Source organism: Castor canadensis, chromosome 16 (genome assembly GCF_047511655.1).
Source record: "Castor canadensis chromosome 16, mCasCan1.hap1v2, whole genome shotgun sequence".
Taxonomy (NCBI): domain Eukaryota; kingdom Metazoa; phylum Chordata; class Mammalia; order Rodentia; family Castoridae; genus Castor; species Castor canadensis.
In genome coordinates this window covers 67,733,978-67,746,446 of record NC_133401.1, presented here as the reverse complement: position 1 = coordinate 67,746,446, position 12,469 = coordinate 67,733,978, and the positions used below count along the sequence as shown (strand labels likewise).

The 12,469-nt window shown below is 53.7% G+C and overlaps 1 protein-coding gene across 3 annotated transcripts in view; it reads left to right on the top strand.

Moving 5' to 3' along the window:
• Nucleotides 1-12,469, top strand: part of Flt4 (fms related receptor tyrosine kinase 4) — a 45,344-nt gene that overhangs the window by 17,352 nt on the left and 15,523 nt on the right. For all 3 annotated transcript variants that reach the window (XM_074057485.1, XM_074057484.1, XM_074057486.1), the window contains exons 6-21: nt 141-280; nt 591-759; nt 883-1,000; nt 4,113-4,267; nt 4,356-4,518; nt 6,542-6,668; nt 7,762-7,870; nt 8,797-9,159; nt 9,431-9,577; nt 9,679-9,810; nt 9,975-10,081; nt 10,391-10,526; nt 10,996-11,100; nt 11,466-11,579; nt 11,798-11,886; nt 12,023-12,173. In XM_074057485.1, coding sequence (XP_073913586.1) covers nt 141-280; nt 591-759; nt 883-1,000; nt 4,113-4,267; nt 4,356-4,518; nt 6,542-6,668; nt 7,762-7,870; nt 8,797-9,159; nt 9,431-9,577; nt 9,679-9,810; nt 9,975-10,081; nt 10,391-10,526; nt 10,996-11,100; nt 11,466-11,579; nt 11,798-11,886; nt 12,023-12,173 — 2,325 coding nt within the window. The remainder of the gene's footprint in view (nt 1-140; nt 281-590; nt 760-882; nt 1,001-4,112; nt 4,268-4,355; nt 4,519-6,541; nt 6,669-7,761; nt 7,871-8,796; nt 9,160-9,430; nt 9,578-9,678; nt 9,811-9,974; nt 10,082-10,390; nt 10,527-10,995; nt 11,101-11,465; nt 11,580-11,797; nt 11,887-12,022; nt 12,174-12,469) is intronic.

Genomic DNA, 12,469 nt, shown 5'->3' with positions numbered 1-12,469 from the left:
ACACCCACCCCAACAATTCCCAGTAACAGGGCTGTTGATGTCACACTGGTCTTCGGGAACACCCTGTGCTCTGTGCACAGTGCATGTCCTTGTGTGCCTTGTGTGTAAAGGGTTGGGAGTCACTATGCATGTGTCACCAGGCAATGAGCTCTATGACATCCAGCTGTTCCCCAAGAAGTCCCTGGAGCTGCTGGTTGGAGAGAAGCTGGTCCTGAACTGCACAGTGTGGGCTGAGTTCAACTCGGGCGTCACCTTTGACTGGGACTATCCAGGGAAGCAGGTGAGATCGGCAGCCCTGCCAGATGCCTTCCTTCTGCCCATCACTGTCATGCCCCCAGTACTAGCCCCAGGATCTTCATCTACTTCCCATACCCACCTGTGCCTGGCACACACTGGGCCTTTGTGGGGAGGAGGTGCAGATCCAGCCAGCTCTAAGAACATCCAGTCTGATGGGGCAATTTTCCACACCAAAGAAACCTGTGGGACTAGGCTTCCAGAGCCACTGCTGGTGGAGCAGGGTGTGAGCCTTTGGGGGGCTGGCTCTGCCAGAGCCTGTCTGCTGATGCTGGGCTTCCCCTGGATGCGGGTAGGCAGAGCGGGGTAAGTGGGTACCTGAGCGGCGCTCCCAGCAGACTCACACAGAGCTCTCCAGCATCCTGACCATCTACAACGTCAGCCAGCATGACCTGGGTCCTTACGTGTGCGAGGCTAACAATGGAATCCAGCGATTCCGGGAGAGCACAGAGGTCATTGTGCACGGTACAGTCTGGGGTTTGGGATCTCATGCCCAGAATGACGTGGGGATGGTCTGGCATCATCCAGCCTGGAAAACAAGGGTCCCTGGTCAGCCCCAGGTTCACACTGATGCCTCCTGTCTGGCAGAAAAGCCCTTCATCAGCGTCGAGTGGCTCAAAGGATCCACCCTGGAGGCCACAGCAGGTGATGAGATGGTGAAACTGCCTGTGAAGCTGGCGGCATATCCCCCACCGGAGTTCCAATGGTAACAGCCTTGCCCCCACCCCACCCCGTGCTACCCTGCCAGGCCCAGCACAGGAATCAACCAAGGGGCAAGACAGGCCGTGTCCTTCCCCATTACAGCCTTAGCTCTGAGTCTCTTATGGGGACTTGTCCCTCCCTATCAGGGCCTGTGCCCTGAGACCCAGGTGGGACCCTCTTTCTGAAGAAATCCCCTTAAAGGGCATGCACATGATGCTATTTCAGCTAGAAGAAGGGTTAGCCCAGAATACTGCTAAACCATGAAAGGTTTAAATATCAGCCTTCTGGGATGTGTTGTGATGGGTACAGCATGGGACTTTTAACTACTTCCACACATACACACCCCCCATCTCTGAGGCCTGCCAGCTGGATTCCCTGTACACTGAGTAAACTAAGGGGCTACCCCACAGCAGTGGCTTCAGTTCCCTAAGCCTCTTTCCAACTAGGGTGCCTCTTCTAAGACCCTCTGATCTAGAAATTTGGAGATGCCATAGGGGTTTTAAAAATTGTTATGGCACCCAGCCCTAGCCTATATGGAAGTGAGTGAGAGAGCTTCCAGGAGACCTGCAGGAAAGGTGAGAGAGTGAGGCTTCCCCTGCAGGGTGTACCCAGAGCACTGAGGGTCACCTCAGTGGTGGCTCTATCCTGACTGGGTACTCCCTAAAGAGCTCAAGAGGGCATAATAACCCCTTCAATGCGCCCTTCTGAGCTAGCCATCTGATTCAACCATGACGGGTGCCACTGAAGGCTGTGCGCCGCCCCCATTATACATATGAGAAAACAGCCAGAAGAGGGAAAGGGCAGAGACCTAAGCCTCCTGAGGGGGGGCTCCAGCTCTCTCCTTTTCCATTTAGCCAGAGAAGCCTTGCCCTTCCCTGCCTGGGGTACCTGCCACCCAGTAGAAGAACTTTTTCTGGTGTCAGGAAACCAGAGGCCCAAGGTATCTTTGGTTAGAATCCCACTGTACTGGCTATAAGGTAGAAACAGGTTTCTCCTAAGAAATCCTGGGATGCCCTGGCTTTGGACCCTACATCTAAGGTCACCTGGCACAGTAGGGCAGAGTCCTGAAGGCACTAATGTAGCTGAGAGCCTTGCTTGGACTAGTGCAGACCCTAGAGACACCAAGGCCCTCCAAGGTCAGCAGGACTGAGCTTGCACTGGGTGAGTGGCCAGCTCCGCTGCATCTGAGGTCAAGCCTGGTCTTCAGGAAGTGTATAGCCTCTCAGGACAGCTTTTTCACAAAATGTTCCTACCACACCTGGCCCTTCTCATGCAACTTGGCCAACATCTGTATCCAAGAAGTGCTCGGCAGCTCCAGGGCAGTAGTGGTCACTGTTCAAGAGGGATGACTTTGAGTCAGTGGTGATGGAAGGCATAGTGGACAGACAGACAAGCTGGGTCTTCAGCTACTACAGTGCCCACAGTGTCAGGCTGACACTATCTCAGTGAGCCCTCTTGGCCACTACAAGTGCAGTCCTCCAGTTTTCAGAGGAGGTCACTGAGGCTTGGCGCAGTAAGGGGGTTGCCCGCCAAGTGGCAGACCAGGGATTCTAGCAGCTCTCAGCACTAGAGTCAGGCAGACACCATAGCCTCTTTGCTCAAGAGATGTGCCTTTCTTAGGCCACACTGCAGTGTCTTCTGTGGCTTAGCACACCCAGCACCCAGAGGGGAGCATCTGCCTATGAGGCCTGACTCCTAGTTCTGCAATTCCTGCTTCTCAGGCAGCTTGCAGCCTCTTGGCACAGCTTTTCCATGGAAATGTTCCCACACACCTGGCCCTTCTTTCCCCATTTGGGAAGAGAAGCCACCCTGAGGCCTGCAAAGTGTCTATTTACTCACATGCAGCAAATATCTACAGAGCTACCACACATGCCCAGTGCAGTTCTGTGTATAGGGGGTATGGACAGTCCCTGTCCTCAGGAGGCTCTTAACTCAGTGGAAGGAGAGACAACCAACAGACACATATATCAAAACCAATGAGCTAGCTAGGGGTGTAACTCACTTGCCTAGCGTATGTGAGACCGTGGATTCACTCCCCAGCACCAACCAACAACCAAATAAACAAAAACAGTGGCCTGAATAACAGGAAGGCAGGGACAGGACAGACACCAGGTTTCTCTGATGAGCTGAATACCCCAATCTCAATAAAGGAGGGAGAGAGCCATGCAAATTACAGGCAAGAACATCCAAGCAAGAACAGCAGTAACACAAAGGCCCTGCCTGGGAAGGCTTTGTGTCTGCAGAGCTCAAGGAAGGACAGAGCTGCAGGTCAGACAGCCAGGCCCATGTACTCCAGGGAACTGCTCCTTCCTTCACTTCTTGGTGTGGACTGTGAGAAAGAAGACAAGGCCCACCAAGGACACTGTAGTTCATCCTTGATGCTCAGCTGGTGTGGAGGAGCCACCCGGGGGAGACTAGGAAGGTGGATAGGACCTTCTGAGTTGGGCCTGGTGAGCCAAGCTGAGCCTATGGGTAAGGCAGAGATAAGGTAGCTGTCCTGAGCAAGAACATGGTCTCCTCACTACTTGGAGAAAGATCTCAGAGGCTTTGGAGGAAAGGCCAGAGGTGCTATTGCAGGCCTTGGGGACATTCCTGAACCAGCCACATGATAGGCTGTGAAACATAGCAGATCAAGACCAGAAACTTTGGCTATCTGCAACTCAGACTAAGTACTGCTGCCCCACCCCACACTCCTGCTGGCCCTTTCTGGTATAGTTTAAGAGGGGCCACTTGGACTTCTTTTTCCACCTCTAACAGTATTTGTGGGCCCTCCATATCTGTGTGTTCTTCATCCTCAGATCCAACCAACCATGGACTGAAAAAATTTGTGTCTGTACCAAACATATACATACTTTGTTCTTATCATTCCCTAAACACATACATGACAGCATTTACATTTGTAAGACATTATAACTACTCTAGAGATGATTTCAAGTATAGAGAGGGATATCAATAGATTATGCAAATACAAAACAGTTTTATAGAAGGGACCTGAGCATCCAAGGATTTTGGTATCTGAAGGGAGTCCTACATCCATTCTGGCTGGGGGGAATGAAAGTGCCATCATGGGGCTGGCAGAGGGTCCTCACAGCCCTTGGACTCCCTTCTCCGGCCAGGTACAAGGACAGAAAGACAGTAACTGGACGCCACAGTCCACATGCTCTGGTGCTCAAAGAGGTGACTGAGGCCAGTGCGGGCATCTACACCCTCGCTCTGTGGAATTCTGCTGCTGGCCTGAGGCGTAACATCAGCCTGGAGCTGGTAGTGAATGGTACAGATGGGAAGGATGGGTAAGGGGACCAATGGGAAGGCCAGTATGAGATAGAGGTCAGTGACCAGCTGTCTGCCTGTACCCCTAGTTCCCCCGCACATCCATGAGAAGGAGGCCTCTTCCCCCAGCATCTACTCCCGTCACAGCCGCCAGGCCCTCACCTGTACAGCCTATGGGGTGCCCCAACCTCTCAGCACCCAGTGGCACTGGCGACCCTGGACACCCTGCAAGACATTTGCCCAGCGCAGCCTGTGAGTATGACTCCATCCCCATTCTCCTCTATTTTACAACCTCAGCGGTGGTAAACCCAGTTCCCAGCCTCTCTTGCTGCCCCTCCCAAGAGGCCTACTCTGAATTCTGACTATATCTTTGTTTTGTCACCTGTGTTTTTGAAGTCTTATGCAAAAAATCTTTGCCCAGACCAATGTCATGAAGCATTTTCTCTATGTCTTCTGCTAGTAGCGTTATAGTTTCAGGTCTTACATGTAAACCTTTACTCTATTTTGAGTTGCGTTTTGTAACTGGTGAGAGATAGGGTCTAATTTCATTCTTCTGCATATAGATATTCACTTTTCTCACCAACACACATTGAACTGACTATTGTTTCCTCAAGGTGTGTTCTTGGCACCTTTGTCAAAAAATCAGTTGGCTATCAATATGCAGATTTATTTCTTGGCTCTTTATTTTGTTCCATTGGTCTATGTATTTATTTTTATGCCAGTACCATGGAGCTTTGGTTACTGTAGCTTTGTAGGGTATTTTGACTTCAGGTAGTATGAGACCGCCAGCTTTGTTCTCTTGGCTCAAGATTATTTTAACCATTAGGGGTCTTTTGTGGTTCCATATGAATTTTAAGATTGTTTTTCTATTTCTGTGAAAAATGTCATTGGTATTTTGATAGGGATTGCATTGAATCTCTAGTTTTCTTCAGGTAGTGTGGACATTTGGCAGTATTAATTTACCAGTTCAACCCTAGGTAATTCCTGGTCACATCTCGTCTGAGCAAAGATCAGATCCTCACTTATATGCCAGCAGGCAAAGCTGGATACTAAGCATGGGACTTGCCCCCACCTGCCTCCCCCAAGAGTGAAGCTCCCTGGAAATATAATTGCATCAAAAACCAAAGGTGTCATCTCTGAGCACCAACGTAGCCCCCTCCCACCAAGTGGGCAGATCTAGGATAGTGTCATAAAAATTTGCTGAGCCCCGGGGCACACCAAGCATGCTCACACACCTTAGCTCATCTGTGCAGCTCACAATGATCTCCTTATACATGAAGAAACAGGATCAGAGAAGGGAGGCAACTTTTGCAAGGTCACAGCTGTAAGCAACAGAGCCTGCCCAAGTGCTCAGCCATATTCTCCTACTCCAAGCTGAACATCAATAAAACAGGTGGGCTGGAGAAAGCAGTCATGGCAGAGACAACTTAGACATGCAGGGGATAAGAGAGGGGGGTGCCAGTCTCAAAGGCACTAGGGAGCCAGTGAAGGACATTGAGGTCAGATTTGCCATTTAGCAAAATATATATGTCTAGGGAAGGACAGAAGCCAGGAACCCAGAAACCCAGGCAGGAGACGAGGGCAGCCCCACTAGACAGCACAGTCAGTGGGGGAGGCTGAGGAGGAATCGCCTGTGGGTGTGAGCCAGCCTGAAATATTCAGAGCTTAATAAAGGATTTTTCTAAACCATGTGGCCTATAGCTCATACTGGCACCTCCAAACTGCTTCCTTCTGATATTCCATCATAACGTTCTGTGTCAATCAAGCTACTCCCCTGCTAGGGACAGAAAAGAACCTCTCTTGCCCTGCCCCCATCCCAGCAGGACACCAAAGGTGCTGGAGATGCATACTCAGCCCAGGGCGGATGGGGGTAGAGGTGGGGAGAAGTAGGTGGAGTGGGCTTCCTAGGGCAGAATAGTGACTTGTGGTGCCCCTTGAAGCTGGGTGGGCAGATTCAAGATGGACTTCTCAGGAAGGGTCAAACAGAAGTTGAATGTAGTATTGCAAATGTGCAGGAAGGATTCCAGGGCCCTGGGAAATGTTCCAGAAGCAAAGCACCGCCCCCCTCCCCCGCCCCCCCGACACACACACACACACACACACACACACACACACACACACTCTGCTCTGCTTACTTCGGCCTGAGAGCTAGCCTCACTCATCATGATGTGAAAAGGTAACTCTGAGAATGAAAAGGTTTGATGTCCACCCCTAGCCTGAGCCTTGCCAGCCCACATCCCTGATTTGTCATTGTATCCCTCCTGGTCTATGGCAGACGGAGGCGGCAGCAGCGGGATCGCATGCCACAGTGCCGGGACTGGAGGGAAGTGACCATGCAGGATGCTGTGAACCCCATCGAAAGCCTGGACACCTGGACCGAGTTTGTGGAGGGGAAGAATAAGGCACGGGCCAGTTATGGCACTACTAAGAAAGAGGGAGGTTGGGAGGGCTCTCTTCTGTGCCTTTTCTGCACTGAGAAGAGCAGTCAAGAGCCAAGTGATCTTTCTGTCGTCACTGGGCCTCAGCTTCCCTGTTGGCACATCAGTAGGGGCCAGACCTCTTGCTGCTTCCCAGACAAGGAAGCTGAGAACCAAGATCTCCTGGATAGGCCACTGGCCCCAGCAATCCACAAGTCCCAGGGCCAGAGGGGATGGGGCTGGGGGCTGACTAGGTCTTCATAGAAGGCTACTGAGCCACTGGGCCAGCCTGGGGGCAATGCTGAGAAGAGGCCAGGAGGGGGAGGGGGACTGAACAAAGGCACCCACTTCCTACAGTCACTTCCTGTTTTCCTACACACCTCCAGAGCCTCTTCCTGTTCCAGGCCTGGCCAGGAAGTGCCCGGCTTGGGGTGGGGGTGGGGGTCTTTGGATGGTAGGCAGGGCCTATGGCTCTCTCTCCTCCCCTGCTTCTCATACTCCTTGCTCCCCAGAGGCCAGAATTTTTCTGGAAGCCTGGGAAACCTGTCCTCCCCTTGAGACTACCCTAAACACTGGGAGAGGTGCTAATGTGAGCACATCACAAAGATCTCCCATAGTGTCCAGTTACTGACCTTAGGCCACAACCTGACCCTAGTTTGGGAGTGGGTGGCACCTTGATCTGACTACAGCCTAAATTTTAACTATGCCAAGGACTGACCCAGTGGCCAAGCTGGCTCCTGACCCCTTCAGCATGGACACAGTGTGAGCCCAGTCTCAGGCAGAGGTTTCTCTGTACCCGCCAAAGTCTACCATCTGACCTTGACCACAGCCTAAGTCAATTGCCCATACACTGCCCCTTGACATTTCTGGGAGCCACCTCTTTCTGCTGCCTGCTGGCCTTGCTTTCTCTTCCCTGCCTCATCATTCCTAATCCTGTCTCTGGACTTTGGTCATCGCCAGCCCAAAGCTTCAGTTTCCATCATTACTGGTGGGCATAGTGACCACCTTGCAGAAGGGGAGGGTCCAGGACAGAGGAACTCAAGTGGAAAATGGATGCTTATGTCTATGCTCTGCCCAGACGGTGAGCAAGCTGGTGATCCAGGATGCCAACATGTCCGCCATGTACAAGTGTGTGGTCTTCAACAAGGTGGGCCAGGATGAGCGGCTTATCTACTTCTATGTGACCAGTGAGTGACCAGACTGTCCCCCAGGGAGGGCCACTTCCCCTAGGCAGGCCTGGGTGCAGTTTTGGGAGTCAGGTTTGGGTTCATTGAGTTTCTGGTGACCATGAAGAGAGATGTTCAGGGTCCTTGAGGCCCCTGGGACTGGATGGAGGGATAAATTTATATGGCCTGGGTGCTGGTGCACGAAGATAGAATGGCACACTCTGTCCTCTGCCATGGAGGCACCTCCCTCAGGGGTGCCCCTCCCTCAGGAGTGCCCTTCAGTTCTCTGTAGCTCCATCTACCTCCACCTCTCTTCCAGCTCTTCTCAGCCCTGGAGTCCTGTGGTTCATGTGTACATTTTGTCCTGTAGAGAAGGCCCATAGTCCACTCACATTTTCAACTGTGTTGTTGAACTCCAGAAAGCTGAGTCCCAGGAGTGGGCCCAGGGGTGTAGATGAGGGCAATTCCTGGGAACACGTGGGGACAGAGAGAAGCCCATAGATCCTGACAAGAGACAAGAAATCAAGAGTGTGGCACTGGTAAAAGCTAATGGAAAAAAAAACATTTTAAGGAGAGAACAGTGCTAAGGTGTGGTCAGTAGCAAGAGAGAATGAGGACTGAGGTCCCCACTGAGTCTGGAGATAAGTAACTTGATAATATGGGCTTCTGGGAGAGGTGAGGGTAGCAACCTAGTTAGGACTTGTCAGAGGTAGAGAAATAAGAGCCGACCCTGTAGGGGTGAGGCTATCTTCAAGCAGCTGGCTCCACTGGTCAGTGAGGAGGAGAAAGGAGAGTAAATGTATGAAACCCTGGATACACATGATGCATACCCTTGGCATCATGAGAACTGAGTTCAAAGGCCAATGGGGAAGGGGGAGCCGGCACTGTCAGGTGGATAGGCAAGCAAACATCGTGACTGTGTCACAGGGTTCCTCTCCCCTCCCCAGCCATCCCGGATGGCTTCAGTATTGAATCGGAGCCCTCAGAGGAACCTTTGGAGGGCCAGTCCGTGCGCCTCAGCTGCCGAGCAGATAACTACACATACGAGCATCTGCGTTGGTACCGCCTCAACTTGTCCACACTGCACGATGCGCACGGGAACCCGCTACTGCTGGACTGTAAGAACGTGCACCTATTCGCTACGCCGCTGGACGCCAGCCTAGAGGAGGCGGCTCCTGGGGCGCGCCATGCCACACTCAGCCTGAACATTCCCCGAGTGGCGCCCGAGGATGAGGGCGACTACGTGTGCGAGGTGCAGGACCGGCGCAGTCAGGACAAGCACTGTCACAAGAAGTACCTATCAGTGCAGGGTGAGGCTGGCCGGCCCTGGGGGTGGGCGAGGCCATGCTTTTCATCTAGCCTCGGCAGCTTCCGCCTTTGCATCCAGCCCAGCACCGCCTGGGTAGTCCATTCACAAGTCTGGGCGGACAGTAGTGTCCCCTTGTGCAACCCCATCGTGGAGGTGCACAGTCCTCCCTTGCATAATTTCTCCTTTAGTGTCCTGGAACCCATCTCAACTTTGCACCCCTCCCACCCTCTCTTCTGCAATTCCACTTAGCTCTCTCTCCATTCCCGTCCCAGCCCTTGAAGCTCCTCGGCTCACACAGAACTTGACCGATCTCCTGGTGAACGTGAGCGACTCCCTGGAAATGCGGTGTCCGGTGGCCGGAACGCATGTGCCCAGCATTGTGTGGTACAAAGACGAAAGACTGCTGGAGGAAGAATCTGGTAGGGAGGGTAGCTCCGGCCAACGGGCAGGATTCGGAGGCCTACAAGGCCAACGCCCCCCAGCCTCACCAGGGCTGGAACCTCCAACTTGCCCACTGCAGGAATCGACCTGGCAGACTCAAACCAGAAGCTGAGCATCCAGCGGGTGCGCGAGGAGGACGCCGGCCGCTATCTGTGCAGCGTGTGCAATGCCAAGGGCTGCGTCAACTCTTCTGCCAGCGTGGCGGTGGAAGGTCTGGCTGACCGTCTCCTGCCCCAGACGCCTCTAGATTCACCTCTTGCCCCTAACTGGCGCCTTCTTGTGGCCACCTCAAGGAAGACGTGCCCACTAGAAGTGGCGCTTCCCACAGGGTGCATCCTCTCCTCCCTCACGTGCACCCACTTTCCACCCACTCAGGATCTGAGGATAAAAGCAGCATGGAGATAGTGATTCTCGTCGGCACCGGGGTCATCGCTGTCTTCTTCTGGGTCCTCCTTCTCCTCATCTTCTGTAACATGAGGAGGGTAAGGTGCCTCCCCTTGCTGAGCCTCTCCTGGGCTCCTAATGGGGTCTCTGTTGTGCCTTTTCCCATCCCGATCCTACCCTCCATAGCCCTTAGGACAAAGAATAAGGTTCCCATCCTGGCAGCCTCCTCTTCTGAGAAGCCTCCCATACTTCCATGCTGAGATCCATTAGGGGTAGAGTCTGTCTGTAGATTTGTCCCTTCCTTGACTGAAAGCCCTAAAGCAAGTGCCATTTATCGAGGGCAAAGTTTTACTCAAGCCACAGTGGTATGGACAAATCAATGAGCTGTCCCCATCCCTACCCCCCAGCCGGCACATGCAGACATCAAGACAGGCTACCTGTCCATCATCATGGACCCCGGGGAGGTGCCTCTGGAGGAGCAGTGTGAATACCTGTCCTATGATGCCAGCCAGTGGGAGTTCCCCCGGGAGAGGCTGCACCTTGGTGAGGCCAAAACCCAGCCTACTCCACCCACCATACACTGCCTGGCAGAGGCAGCTTCAGCTGCTGCAGGATTGGGCAGAATGGAGTGCCGGAAATCCCTCCATTCTCAGAACTCATGCCAGCAAGACCTGCCTGGTCTCCACCTGCCCTGACCTATTCCATCTGGGCCTGCATCCCCAGAACCATAGCCAGGGCTCCCAATTCCCAGGCCCCCAAGGTCATTTCCTGCTGCTGTGAGCAGAATGGACATATCACACCTGCCTGGAGAGGATGCTGAGGCCTTCCTGTCGCCTCTCCTCTCCCTCTCTCCTGCTCCTGGTGTTCTTCCTGTTTGGCAAAAGAGGTTCCCTGTGTTCCTCCTGCTCCTGGCCCTTCCTTCCTGGCCCTTGGGACAGGTCGCCCTGCTGCCCACCCATCTCCACCCTTACTCCCATATAGCTTACCTGAAACTGGTTCCCTGCCTCCACAGGGAGAGTCCTTGGCCATGGAGCTTTCGGGAAGGTGGTGGAAGCCTCAGCTTTTGGCATCAACAAAGGCAGCAGCTGTGATACTGTGGCTGTGAAAATGCTGAAAGGTGTGGGATCAGCGGGTAGAAGGGGCTGCAGAGGTGGATGAGGAGCAGCAGCTCTGGGTGGAACTGTAGTGCAGGAAGGAAACCCGAGGTTCAGAACCCGAATCTTACCCAAGATGCGGCAGAAAGGTGGTGGGAATCAGAGCTAGGCTTCCACCTGAAGCCTGTGTCTCTGTAAGGCGAGCAGAATGTGCTGGGGACCCTGCGCCGCCCATCTTCTCTTGTCCTTCCCTCCCCTTCATCCAAAAGCACCGCTGACTGTGCCTTAACTAAGCCAGTATTGGGGGAGGAGGAGCTGGAGCCTGCCGGTATTAGGAAAGAGGCCAGGCAGGTCCCGCACCATGCTAAGGCCCCTGTGTCCGCTCCAGAGGGCGCCACAGCCAGCGAGCACCGCGCTCTGATGTCAGAGCTCAAGATCCTAATCCACATTGGTAACCATCTCAACGTGGTCAACCTCCTGGGGGCGTGCACCAAGCCCAACGGTAGGGAACTGGACTGTCCTGGGGATAGGATCAAGCAGGAGGGGGGGCACATTCTTGCTACTGATGGGAGGAGCCTGCCGGGTTTGGAACAGGTCAGATTGAAGCCAGGCGGGGCGCTGCCGGGAGAAGGCTGGCATATGGGGGGCATTGCTGCGCAATAGCCCTCCAACGGTGCCCTCTGTCGCCGCGTGCGTGGCTCCTGCTGTGCGCTACCCCAGGCCCCCTCATGGTGATCGTGGAGTTCTGCAAATACGGCAATCTCTCCAACTTCTTGCGCGCCAAGCGAGAGACCTTCAGTCCTTATGCGGTAAGTAGGCACCCCAGTCAGCTGTAGGATCTCCGCTGGAGAGCAGATGGACTACATGGTGGGGTGGGGGTGGTAGTGGGAGGAGCCTGTGTTTGGGAGGCGGGCTCCGCCCCAGACCCACTTTGCGCATCCGCAGGAGAAGTCTCCAGAGCAGCGTAGGCGTTTCCACGCAATGGTGGAGGGAGCCAAGGCTGATCGAAGGAGGCCTGGGAGCAGCGACAGGGCTCTACTCACAAGGCTCCTGATGGGCAAGGGAGGGGCGGGGCGGGCTCCTCCTGTCCAAGAAGGTAAGAGCCTGACTTTCCCTTGCCCAGACACCCTGGGATAACCCAGCCTGGGGGCGTCTGTGGAGGTGACGCCATAGGCTATACTTCAAGAAGGGAAGACACCTCACTAGTAGTTTTCACAAAGATCTTTCACATTTGACTTGAATATCACAGGATGAATAATAAGAGTTTTGAAGACGGGTTGTGGAAGTAGTCCAGTACCAAGTAGTGAATGCAAAGGTCCTGTAACACAATAGTGTTTTTTGTTCTTGGAGTAATATGCAGGTGTTCCAGACTGTGGTTGTAACAGGCAAGAG